General features: G+C 35.7%; 1 protein-coding gene across 1 annotated transcript in view; it reads right to left on the bottom strand.

The window, feature by feature from the left end:
* The window catches only part of SORBS2 (sorbin and SH3 domain containing 2), a 154,102-nt gene that overhangs the window by 15,352 nt on the left and 124,691 nt on the right, over window positions 1–14,059 (bottom strand). Inside the window, exons 20-26 of the mRNA XM_027735493.2 lie at window positions 13,663–13,850; window positions 9,972–11,531; window positions 6,950–7,041; window positions 4,285–4,331; window positions 2,874–2,988; window positions 2,649–2,777; window positions 703–906 (exon numbers count right to left, since the gene is read on the bottom strand). Coding sequence (XP_027591294.2) covers window positions 703–906; window positions 2,649–2,777; window positions 2,874–2,988; window positions 4,285–4,331; window positions 6,950–7,041; window positions 9,972–11,531; window positions 13,663–13,850 — 2,335 coding nt within the window. The remainder of the gene's footprint in view (window positions 1–702; window positions 907–2,648; window positions 2,778–2,873; window positions 2,989–4,284; window positions 4,332–6,949; window positions 7,042–9,971; window positions 11,532–13,662; window positions 13,851–14,059) is intronic.

The raw sequence follows: 14,059 nt of genomic DNA, 5'->3' as shown, positions 1-14,059 counted from the left end.
TCTGTAGTACAACTTGTGGTGGTTATCTAGACTAGGAAGGAAAACGATTCAGAACCTATGACACACATTTGGTGTGAAAAACTAAAACTTTAAAGGTCTGAATCCAAGTTCATTGGCAATGTGATGACAATCACCTTACTCCTAAATGAAACAATACTGTCACTGTTGTCCCACCTCAAAGAATGTAACAACAGCCTCCTTGTTGACTGTAAATGGCGAAAGGAGGAAGGTTTTAGTACAGAATCACTAATAATTTTTTTGACTTTGAAAGGCACAGAACTGATCTTGGCAAACTGTGTCCTGCATGCTTATGTGACCGTAGGCTTTTAGTACAGCTGTTTTATGGGAATGTCTTCACACTGCACTAGGAAAAGTCTACTAGATATATACTTAATGCTCAAATTCTTGCTAAGATTCCCGAATAAATTTTTTCTGTTGACTTGATTTTTCTGCCTAAATTTTGCCTAGCCCTACTCTCAGTAAGATAATAGCTAATGAAGAAAAGACCATAAATCCTGGCAGAATGTAAGACACACACTTGGCTATTAAAATACTTTATTAATAAGATAGTAATGCAATTCTACCTATGCAGGAAAGAAAATATACTATGTTTAATGTCTAAGTTACGTATTGTATTAAAAAAAAATTACAAGTCCTTTTAAACCCACTCTAGGGGTGACAGCAAAGAAAAAAAATCCTTACCTTAGTTGAACTTAAATGGTGTATTCTGTCACTAGAATAGCTTTGGGGGATCGGAGGATCAGGATAGTCATCAACACTTTTTGATGCATTCTTTTTGATGACTTCTACATAGGAAACAGGGAAGATGCCTTGTCTGTTGGTTCCTGGTATTTTACCTTCATACCAGTTTTGATCAACTCGCTTGAGAAGAATTACTCTGTCTCCCTGAAATGCATTATGAAAATGAGTTATCAGCACATACACTGTAAGTATATTTTGTGAATAGCAGGTATTATTTTAACACATAGTATCATTTTCCCTGCAGTGCAGTTTCCCATCAGTCTTGAGCATCATCTCCATTTCCACATTTCTACTCCCATTTATAATAACCACGTATAAAACTACCAGCAAAATTCCAGCAAAATGAGGGGCTAGTCACAGACTAAAATGCTATTCTTTTATCATAGGGGAATCTCATGTAGTCTCCTACTCTTGGTTGGGAGAATAACATTAACCCTTTTCTTTGGAGCATAACCTATTTTAATTCCTGGCAAAACTACCAGCTAACACCCTAACTATAATATGTAACAGTGACTGTTATGCCCATTTTTCCTTCCAAGTGATAAAAGTTAAACAATAAAACCCATGCAAGCGTTTTGTTATCAGTAAAACTGAAATAAGTGGAGGTAGAAAGCTAAAAAATGAGTCCATGGGAAATATGAGAGAAAGAAGTGCTTTTCCTGGGCAGTGGCTCAGTTACTGATTTTAGAGAGCTCAGCAACTGAAATGGAAAACATCAACTTTCTACTCAATCTTTCTCCGTAGTGAAACTTCATGAGCTACCCCCTTCTTTGTTTCACATGATGTGCTTTTTATCACGTGCCTTTTTATAACAAATCCTTCCCTATTAATTTTGCATTCTCTTGGGTTTCTTTAATTTTGTTTCTGTAGCTGATAGGTGGAATTCACTAAAACTATCTTTAGTGACATGGAACAAAAGAAAACCAGTGCAAGTTCACTTTTCAAAAAAACCCCAGATTTGACTGTCAAGATTATGACCACCACAATAAACATGGAAGGTAATTTTAAAAAGAAATAAATCACTAAATTACCCTCAACCCATAATTTCTCTAAGTTCCTATTCCTGATTGTTTTTTAGACCTCTTTGACATTTATGAATTTCTAATGAGTAAAAACCACTCATTTTCAATAGTGCTGGATTAAGCTCTAGGTCAGCAACAACTAACCATATTCTTACTTTTATTTCAAAAGAAAAACAAACCACTGAAAAGCTTTTATGAACTCTAATTCTTTAAAAAACCCAAATGTATGAGGCAGAACTTCCCAGTGGATAAGAAGTACATACTACTTACACATGAGTATTTAATATCTGCAATAATAAAGTTTCTCTATAGTGGTGATATTCCAGTGTCTCACAAACTTCAGAAATTAAACAGTTATTTTACTTATGTGCAATACAGTATAACTACCAGGATGTGCATAGGAATGGCAATAAAATGTTATAAAAAGCAGACTGTTATTAAATGAAATATTTGCAAGAACTGATACATTCACAAAAAAATCTCTGAGCCTTTTTTCTGTATCTTTTATCGTCTGTAATTTTCTATTTATTCTAGATTCATAATAATAGTGACAGCTAGGAATAATTATTAAAAAAAAGGAATGGATAATTAAGGAGAAAACTTGATATTTACGTGGGCAGTTAACAGATGATTGCATATGCTAATCTACCACAATCCAATTTACATGCACAACACATTTATGCTATTTTCAGGTAGCTGAGAAAGACTGCTAGCCAACAAGCTATTATGTTAGTAGTCTCTTACCATGACATTGCTTTGTGCATGGCAAATTATGAATGCTGAGTGCACCAAAGCACAGTATTGATTTGGTATAGCAGTAGACACTTTCATGGTGTTTTGATGGAAGATAGTTCTAAACTGTACCTTTTTAAGTGATAACTCCACATTTGTGTCTGCACTGAAATTGTATTTGGCAACAGCTTCTCCAATCTCTCCAATTTGTGCAGGGGGAGGTGGCCTGGCAGGTTGTGCTTTTTCTGGAGGAGAAAGTTTCTAAGGAAAAAGAAAACCCACAGATTTTCATCATTTTCATGTGGTTTGTGGACTTATTACCCAAATTAATTAAAGGAATTAAAACAGAGAACAAACCTCAACATAAGAAATAGGGAATATTCCAACTCTTCCATGGTGCTCACCCTCATACCAGTTTTGATCAATTTTCCTGAGGATATAGACAGTATCTCCTTTCTTAAAGGACAGCTCTCTGTAACAAATTTATTTATATCAGATGTTTATAGCTTTACATTTAATTCTTCTACCTGCATAGTTCCTGAGATCTTTACAGTTTGGAACCGAAACAGAATGTAACAAACATTTGAAGAAAAAGTATCATGGCTGTGATCATTTACCAGTTGATCATTCCATATAAAATCAAGTGATTCACATTTATAGCTTTACATTTAGTACCTGTAAGTTATACAGGCCTGTTTTACACTTTGATTCCAAGGAAGTATTGCTAGTTACTACCAGAGCACTTAGTATAGCGTCTGCATGCAAGTATGATGTCTTTTGGATCACCTGTTTAAGTACTGCTTTTATGACAGGCATCAGAGGGATGTTCTTTATGAAATCAGTAGAGAAAACCAGAAAGTATATCCCATGTCTCTATGGCCTATCACTACCTTTTCATAGCAGAGAATGGTGTGCTTCTGCTCTTAACATTTTTCTTTCAAGACAGCTATTCAGAAGCCTGAAGAACACAGGATCATGCTCTCACCATTTCTGATATTCAGAGCCTGTGATACATTTAATGTTGAATACCAAAAAAGGGGAATAATTGAAATCACTACAAATATTTTCAGATCCTGGCCTGGGAGATCTTTGCTGCATCATCCATTTGGCTTTTCAAAAGCTAAGCTGCTGTTTGGATAATTCAGGTTCTGAGTTTTCTCCCAGACACAGCTAATGTAATTCTAGTGTCAATGTTGGGCCATATCTGAATATTGTTTAAATGCCCTGGATCATTGGAACAACAGCAGGAATGAAATACAGGCACTCTACTTCAACTCTGTCATATCCTAAATTAGTGGTTCCTGATCTTGTCTTTCTTATGGACCACTGTTGTCTTGGTATGGGACTTGTCACATCCTGCAGAGAGCCTGTGTATGTTAAGACAGACAGGAAGGTGTTGAAGCATTATACAGAATTTTTATAACCCCATTATCTGTGACAGTATTTTAAGCACTTTACCTTGTGTAACCTGAATAGAATTCACAACAAACGAAAAGCATTCAGTGGGTGACCCTCAGGACCCGTGCTCTAGAAGGCTGAAGATGCACAGCCATTCATGTGTTCTAACAGATACAATGGAGGATATAATAATTTAAGACATTTTTACTACAACATAACTTCTCACACAGTTTGCTAATGCAGAGACTACCTGTGCAAGCAGGGTCCTCATTTCCACGGCATTTGCTGTTGAAACTGGCTTAAACAGCAGTTAAGCTGCTACAAGTTCCAGAATCATGAATTCTTAAATGAACAAAAGTCTAGTACTTACTTAGAAGTCTGAGCTTTAAAGTCATATACAGCTCTAGCTGGCAGTTTCTGAAAAGCAGGCAAAGTGATTAATACATTCAGGTAGTATTACTATATGATAAACATGTTTCAACTTTTAAAAAGGTGACCGAGACTCAAAGTGAAAAGGATGTGCTTTACAGTGGTTCTTGCAGAAATAGGCAATTAAATATTTGGCTTTCATTTTTTTTAAGGCAGTTAAGTGTTTGAGACTTAGTTTTCTAAAAACAGAAATAGCAGCTAAATTTTAATACAGACTGCTTTTCAATTTTATGTGTAACAGAACTACCAAAGTAAATAAAAAAGTTAACTACGCCACTGTAACTTGTAGGCAACTAGCTTTTTAGGTACAATGTAAATTCACACACCTAATATTCTGTATTATTCTAGATGCTTTCTCAGTTAAACTTGCTACCTTTAGGCTAATTTCAATTGCAAATAGTGTATCACTTATATATACGTATATATGAGAAATTACTCTGACAGCTGGAAATTATTGGGAATATGTTGAATTTCTATAATCACATTCATAGTTTTAAGAAAGTCTGAGAAACACAGGACTGGAGTTGATCTCCTGAGTCATCTGTGCAGCTCTCTTGCTATTACAGGCAATCACGTTATATCACTCCTATCATATATTTATCAAGTTCTATCACAAAGTACATGCAAGCTCAATATTGTTTCAAAAACAAAGCTGTTAAACAGCCCTACCTCTCCTCACCTGTGCAGCTGAAACTTAAACTTTCACTGTTTTCAAAGCTCTGCTGAAAACACGAACTGTGATCCGGCCCAACAGCCTCCCTCATCTAGTGTCTGCAGCTGACAAGTCACCAGATACTTCAGAGGAAGGTGCCAGAAGCGATAAACAGTATTACATGAGGGTATTTGGTGAAATTCTTCAGTGTTTCTCTGCAAGTACTTGCACAGATAAGATTGCTACATTTAAAAAAATTTCTCTCTAGGATATACTAGTGACTAGCATGAGCTGATTATGCTATTTCTGAGAGATGCTTCTTGTAAGGATGTAAAGGTGTGCATCTTTTTATGAGAGGAATAAAAAGGGACACCTGTAAATTTTGCATTTTTCTTTTATTCCACATGTTCTTGACGGGGTTCTCTCCCTACTTGTAATTTAAAGGCTAGCAAATTTAGCATACCTAGAGCATTGTCTTCACTATAACAAAAAAGTCCCTAAAGTTATTGCAGGGGTCCTGTCTATTTGAATTTTGTAATACTAATACAATTTTCCATTACAGGTCTAAGCCTACATTTAAAAGCATTTTCCTGTTCCTTGCTGTTGTTAAAAACAGTCTTTTAGACAGGAGGTGATATTCATATCAACTGTAGCTAAGCCCTTTTCACTCTTCCTTGATTTTGGTACAGCTGGTACTGTAACTACTAAAGCAAATAACAGAAGAAAGAGGATAGTATTAAAAGAACAGTGGAGCTGATTAAATACAAAATACTTTGCACTTTACAAAACATACTGGAAACAGAGAAGCCTTTCTTTCATCTTTTTAAATTACAGTGATCTTAAAAATGGCTTGTAATTTAAGTATTTTATGTATTTTCAAATTGAAAAATTACTTTCTATGTCATGAGATTCTTTAAAAGGAACACATAACTCAGCTCCTGGAACATTTTTTACCTCTATTTTGTAATAAGCAGTCTTTTTTTTCTTTTTTTTGGTTGAAATCAGACTCTTAATCAAATTGCAGCAATATAAACATGTCAGTGGACTGTAAATGGATCTGAATTCAGTTCTAACTGTACCACCATTTAGCAAGGTAGATAGCCCAGAGCAAACCCTTAAATACTAGCAATTAAAATATAGTACCCTCTTATGCTGCCATTATTTTGTGCAATATTTTAATAAAAAACAACAAAAAATGTTAACAATCCATGGTCTGTAGATGTTGGTTAATTTAAATGTACTTTATGATTGAATAAAATCCCTGAAGCCTCTTTGGAGTGCATTTACAGTTACATCTATAAGTATTCTTAAGATACTAAATAATTTACTTCATTTTTCAAAGTGTAGTTTTCAGTGATACTTTGTGTTACTTTAACAGTGGTATGCCTGCTTCCACAACCTTTTCCAAAGCACTAATATGAGTAACCAGTATATAATTACCATCACCAACTGTTACAAACATTAGTGTTTGCTCTTAGGAGACGTGGTTTTGTCTAACACCCCAACGACAGTGGTTTTCCTTTTCCAAACAAAAATAATGGTGAAATATAGATGTTTTGTATCAGTTTTAAACTACCAAGGCAGTTTCTTTGTGTGATGCTTTGGATCTCAAAAGAGCCTTTCCCAGTCACATCTGCTCTTCTCTGTTCCAAACACCCTCTCTGGTCAACTTTGACAGAATCTATCAATAACTAGTAAATTTATGTTCATATCTATTTAATAGTAAATGGAAGTCCACAGCTTATTTTACAAAGCTTGATATTATTTTAATTTCTTGAAGTACTAATCCTCCTTAATGAAAAAGGAAGATGCTGTCCCATCTGATGATATGATAAGTAACTGTTCCTTTGGTCTGCATTATTACAGTGTCTTAAAACCAACAGAAATCTTGTCTCAAATATGTTACCGATTTCCCATATGGATATTGCTGTGTTATTCATTGTTGTTTCACTACCTCTTTGTCTGTAGTTCCTCTTCTCTCCCTTGGAGTAAATCGGCCCACATCAGTGAAAGCAGAAGAATAGCTTCCAGGAGACTCCTGGTCTACTGAAAACAGAAATGATGTGAAGTTACGGTAAACAAAACCATTCAAATGTGTAATGCTTCTTGGTTTCATTAGGGAGGTGAAAAGATATTGAAATCTATTATTTTACCTTTAATAGAAAGAAAAGCACATGATATGATGGTTAAGTGCACCTTCAAAGAAAAAAAAAAGATACTAACTCTTAAGCAAAGGCAATGGCTGTCCTCTGATCCACAGTAGAAGAAAAGATATGAGAGAGGATCAAGAGAGCAAAATTATGCCTCACTGTACAAAGGGATGGACCCCTACTGGGCCAAGTGGAAGACATGACAGCAGTATTGGGACTTCATCAGGTTGCATGACACTGTTTCGGAATGCCAACAATATAAACACATAATTACATGCACAAAACATGATTCAAGCATGCTTCAATGAGAAAATAGTGAAGTAACATTGTTTCCTCCTAAGTGATCTAAGATGCGTTTCTACTTTACCAGGGGCACATGTTAGGCAGCACAAGGGAATTTAAAAAGAAGTTATTTCATAAAAACAACTCTGTTTTAAGAGATGGAATACAAATCATTACTCACCAATCTATGTGGCAGACTTCTCTAAAATACAGTTTACCAATGTTTATTACAGGATGGTATCTTTTAATGTTTTAATAAGAATAAAATGAAAATCTTACACATTCTATAGCTCTGCAAGTTGCCAATGTGAAATGAAAATATAATAGAACTATTTCAGATCAGAGGATGAAATGAATTCCTCTCAACTTCTGAGAACTACTGTTTTAGTCTCCTACTGTCACAGTGATATTTGCTAGTGAAAACGTGATAGATGTTTGTCTTCTTTGACTTCATTCCCACAATCTGTTCTTACCAAGTTCATGCATTTCCAAAGGAGTACAAGTGGTTAAAAAGAAAGGAACTGAAAGCAGGTCATCCATTATATTTGGGTCTTACAGGAAAAAGATGTAAATGGTCTCTAGTGGGCCATAGGCTAAATCAAAAAAATTGAAGCTATTGATAAATATATTGGAGGCAAAAAATGAGATCATTGTATTATTTATGCCATTAGTTGCAAGCATGTCACTCCCAGTAAGTATATCACAGTCCCAGTTCTGGAAAGGTTTCTTGATATGGCATGTGTTCCTGAATGAGGACCTATACTCACTGCACAAACCTAAAGATACAATGCCTCTAAACATATCTATTATTTTTTTTCTTTATTCTCTAGCAGAAAGAGAAGGACATGGAAAAAGAGTGAAAATGCAGAAGCTTTAGGAAAAACAATTTCCTTTATTTCTCTACAGCTCTTTATGCAGCCAATATTGGTAGTTTTCAGTGTTTTTTTGCTATGACCTTGGGGTCTCTGTGTGATGGTGGTTGTAAGAGACACACACAGATCCAACAAACAGGAAACTTGATTTGAAGTAGAGCTCAGCCATGACTGGTGCTGATGGAAATCAACGGAATATTCTGCTTTACTCATTCTCCATGCCACTTTAAGGATATTAATGTTGACAGAGTGCATTGCTTTCCTTATGCCAGGCTCCTTCACACCTGAAGAAGCTATCAGAAGTCCACTGTAATATGTGACCAGTGCAATTTCCAACAACCTTAGTCTCATCATGTAGTACTGTCAGCCAGGGTTAATCATGACCAGGCCTCATGTATGATTAATTCAATCCTCAACTGCGTTTTATAGCCCTTTTTTTACCAAATCTTTTATTCTAAATATGTCTGTTAAAACTAGTTAAGAAGAGATGGTAACAGCTAGAATTCTGAGTTCTCTTGAAATACATATTTACTATTGTGCTGCTTGCAAAAGTTACACAAAAAGATGTGAGAATAAAGGTAAGATGGGTCTGATCAAATATTGCTTAATTTACATATTAAAGACATTTTCTCTTACATCCATTTGTGATTTCAAGAATAGCTTTGTAATTTCATTAAATTCTCAAAGATACTCTGTCAAAGGACTCTATGTCTAGAAGCAGAATTCTTAAACTAAGAAATGGTAGCATTGAAAAAGAGAAATAAACTACAGACTTGCCAAAGATATTAATCTAAATCATCTAGCATACAGTTTGTGCATTCCTGCTATGGATCTAGTTTGTTTCTTTTAATATTAAAAGGTTAAACTTTAAAAACACTTTAGGCTTGAGCAAATGTTTTTGAGAAAAAAAAGATGCAGCACAGCAACAAACAGCTCAAAGCAGTAACTTAAACTACAGACTGGTCATACTCACCCAGACAATTTCATTCAAGTTTTGATTATTGAGAACTTCCCTTTTAAGAGGATAGGAAATTTCTCAAAACTTCACAGATATATTAAAATTCTATGAAAAGAACTAGTTTTGCTGCCACAGAAATTGGAAATTTATTGTTTGAACAGTGGAAATGGAAACTTCCTAAAATGACCTTAATATCTATTCACAAAAAGTAATATAAAGCATTAGATTCATAAGAAAACAGAATCAACTTTCTGTGATACTGGCAGAATTAGCAGCATTTTAATCGCTTACATTTAACAAAATAACAACACATTTTAGATGCAAATTTTTTTCTTAATTAATAAAGGAAGGATTATCTCCATATTGTTTTCAGTTTGACCAGCATCTTATGATGCATGAATTCCCTTTCTGTAAGATATTTTTCTTGGGGAAAACCCCCCACAATACTTAATAACATTACTGTAATTTATAGAACTAATAATCAATTAGTTGAAATGCACTGTTACTTCAGTTGTTCTGATTGCTGTAGTTTGTGAATAGATAGCGAATTTATCTATCCTCAACACCTATGTGAAAATTACATTCTTCATTAAGAATTTTGTGGGATGAAAGCTTCTTATAGACAACACAAAAATGGAATGAGAAAGGGTGGGAAACACAGGGAGTAAGGCTGGATAAGTCAATCACAAGGATAGAGGAAGAAAGTTAATCCACCTTGGAAACACAGTGCGCTATCGTTGTTGTTAGTTGCATCCATGTCTGGAAAAGAGGCACTAAGAGGTAATCTTCCACAATCATTCTGGTACAGTGGACAATGGATAGCACCATCTTGAGGCAGTGGATGAAAAGGCTGGTGCATGGGACTCTTTTTCAGAGCTTTAAGAGATGAATTCCTTTCTGGAATGTCTGGAAGCAGCTCAGTAATAAGTCTGTGTAATATACTGTTGTCGGGCAAGCTTCCTCGTCTTTTTTCAGCTTTAATTTGGTCACAGATGTCTTTAAGTGCAGAATCTAGTGCTTCAAATACAGATGACTTGCATTTTTTCTTTTCGGTTTGTTTTTTAGGAGCTGCACTTTTTTTCCTCCGGAAAGGCACTGGACTGACCAGGAATGCTATCTTAGAGAGGCCAGATTCTGCTTCCTGTCTCCTTGGATCTTCAGTGGTTTCTTGCTTAGCCCTTTCATGTTTTAGCATGGTAGTGAAGCGAGTGTAGGATGCTGGGCATCGCCCTTTGCAGGAGCTAATGAGATGCCTGTGGTGGTGGTGATGGTGGTGGTGGTGATGGCCTGATCCATAAAAGCTTTCAGATGATGTGAAGGAAAAGTGATCGAAGTCACTTTCACTACAAAAGGATGAACCCTCTATCTGGATAAAGTCACTGAGATCAGAAACCACTCCATCTTGATCACTGTCTGAAAAATCTATATGTGATCGTTGTGGCTCATCACTGGTCACTTCAATATGAATTGGCACCAGGGTTTTAGACTTGTAGCTCTGTTGTACCTGAGAGGGATGTCTGACTGGAGTTTCTTCTTCCAGCAAGGACTCGATAGAAAATCGCCTCTTTGGACACAAGCCATTTTTAGGAGGCTCTAATGTAGCAGTTGACAACATTTCATCACCAAGGTTCGGCATTGATTTTGACTTCTGAATTAATTTTTCAAATTCAGATATTCTGGTTGGCACCATGTCTCTGGGCACCTCTTCAGTAGAAGACTCTCTCCAGCCTTGAAGAATACCTTTGTGCTGTTCTTTTTCATACTGCAGTATTCTGGACTTAACAGAACAAATCACCTCAGAATTCATTAAGTCCTTGCGATTGATGCGGTGCATCTTTTTGTACATTTTCAGGAAACCTGGAGCATCATGTGCAGATCTGTGACGAACTCTCAACCTACCACTACCACGGCCCTCAACATATGGGGAGTTCCAGTTCATTGAGCAAATTTCTTTGGAATCCTCCTCACATAACAGAGAGCCCATGCTTTCAGCCTTGGCCTGTGCATCAGGAAAGTTATCACGATCATCTGTTAACAGATCATCACAGCTACGAGATTTTCTCTTTGGAGAAGCATTTTCTTCTGTGCTGCTCCAGACTTCTGCATTTTGGCGAGTCATTTGCCAGCCATTCTTGTAGCTAATTGCTCTTCTTGAATCATTTGGAACAGCTAAATGTTGCCTGTAAGTGCTACAGTAATCTAATTCATTTGAGGTGTTGTGGTTGTGCACTGAATAACTTAAAAGGGATGGATATACTTTGCTAATATCCCCACCTTTATAATCCACAGAGCAGCATGGTAAAAAAGAGACATTGCCAGAAATTAAAAGATTCAGAAAGTTGGAATTAGCATCAGTAAGCATTAGAAAGACTAGAAAAGAAATAGCAATTAGTGCATCTATCAGTTTAGGTCAGTACATAGTCTCCTACAGCCTGGGACAGCAGAGCTAATAATTAAGTTACTTTACAGCTATAAAAATGCACTCATGAAAATTTGAACAATAAAAAGAATTCCTTATGAATTATGGTGATGTTATCCTCTCTGCAACCCCCCCCCCCCCACCAGAGCAACAAAGAAAACAAGCACTAATACCAATTTTTAAGCAGGTCAACAGAAAATAAAAGCTGCAAAGGATTTAAAGATGAAGCCAAACAACAAATATAGACCTCAGTCAAATATTGACTTTTCCAACATTCCGAAAGAAGCTGCTCAGAATTTTTAAGCTCTATAATGCTCAGAGAGTTTGCAGCATCTGTATTCTAACACAGTTAAGATAAATCTTTATATAAGATCAAATAGGAAATTGCTCCCAGTTTTTCATAGCCCACTCTTTCCCTATGAGGGCAGAACAAGGCAGCTCAGGAATTGGATTACAGGTGTAAAGGAAGATGTATCAGTTTACTTAGCCTAACCAGCATGTAGAAAAAAACAATAACCCTTAGATGGACTTCCATAACAAAGCCCAAGTTTTCAAGCAAGTTTTAAGATATATTTTTATGCGCATGCTAGATGCAGAAATCATGATGAGACAAATTTGGAACTGTGCTCTTTCATAATTGCACTGAACTTTCAAACACAGTCTCAAATGACATTCAGTTCAGGAAGGATGCTTCAAACAGCTCAACCTGCTTTCTAGAGAAAACTGAATCTGGATCAGAAATCAAAACACTTGACTTCAAAATTCATGCTGATCAAACCGTTTATAGCGTGCTCCTTCTTTAAAAAATTGGTTAATTTCAAGAAAAAATAACATTCTACAGGTGTCATAATGCTGGGAGAGAATGGAGTGACACAGTTAGGACACCTTCTGAAAGTTAATTAGCTATGGTAGATATTCTGAACTGAAGGATTTTCAAACACAGAAAGTGTTTAGGTGGAGTCAAATGTACATGCAGGTAAACAGAGTTTATAAACTTTTTACTCCCTGGCCTGGTAACCAAAATTGATAAGTTTATCCACTTCTAAAATTACTGCTGTAACATCGGGTTTAAAATACATTTGCTTTCCACCACTTCACTCTTACTATTCCTCACTGCTTTTCTTTGTCTCATACTGCTTTTCTTTGTCTCATTCTGTTGCAGACCGGATATTATGTTCTTTTCAATGGGAATTTACTTTTACAGAGGTTTGCTGATTAATATAGCTATAAAATAGAGCAATTAAGTGAATAATAATAAAAATAATGATAATAATTTCAGTAGAAGGAGACACATTGTATTCAGTGTTACTCTATATATTACTTCCATCATATGTTTTACCAAAATCGCCAAACCCAAATGAACAACTGATTCTGTGATCTCTTTTCTGAAGAGATGTGAAAAACAGTAATAGAATGGTGAGTTACTTGCAAAAAAAGAAGCTAATTAGGTTGTATCAGCTGTACTAGGTACTTCCAAGGATTTACAAAATAAAAAATCAGACTATGGATGTTTGCTTGATTAACTTAGGTCCTGATAACTGACAATGTCTAAGACATCAGCTATAGATTTAAAAAGCCTACTATCCTGGAAACACATCTTTAGTCTTAAAGGCCATTTGTCTTGTACTTTCTCAATATACTAAAACTAGTTTTAAAATCACAATAACCTAATAAGACAGTAATGGAGTTAATAAAAATTTATAGGTTTATATATTGTGGTAGAATTCATAGTCTTCATTTACTCAATTTTCTTTTGTTAGAATAAGCAGTTGAAACTGTTACTTGTTACAAATCCAGCTTTTCATCTTAAAATTACACACATAAGAATAAACAAGTTAGCCTTTCATGAAAGGCCCAAAGTTGTTGCTTCATATCACATTTCCTGAGGAAATGCACTGAACAACAGCGGGCAGTTGCATTTGCTACCAATGTATTGTACAACACATCATCAGAAGTTTTCTGCTAACAAACACAGCCTCCTCTTACCTTTTGCTCTTGACGGGGAAGAAGGAGACGAGCTAGTTAAAGGCTTTCTAAGGGTGGTACATGGGCCTTGTATGTCTGTACGGCCCAGGTTAGATCTGTTTGCATTCTGGTCACTGTGTGCCCTCTGATGACTTACAGCAGGTTCTGACTTCCTTCGCTTTCTGAAGTCACTCGCAGTACTTGCAGAACTACAGAAAAAAGCAGTATAAGTAGCAGTCTAATTCTGAGATCAGAATTTAGGATTTTAAAAAGTAAGCTCATGATTATATTATTGGTTCATAAATTAAAAAATGCCAGAACAAATACATCAAAACCACGTAAAGTGATGAAACACTGGTCTCACACATCTTACAGCATATTTCACAGAGAAATGATAATTCATTCGTCACCTGACTGT

This window comes from Pipra filicauda, unplaced genomic scaffold (assembly GCF_003945595.2).
Source record: "Pipra filicauda isolate LSUMZ 115617 unplaced genomic scaffold, ASM394559v2 scaffold67_size6003252_pilon, whole genome shotgun sequence".
NCBI lineage: Eukaryota > Metazoa > Chordata > Aves > Passeriformes > Pipridae > Pipra > Pipra filicauda.
Note: the sequence above shows the minus strand (reverse complement) of the source record. Positions and strands in the feature narration are given on the sequence as shown.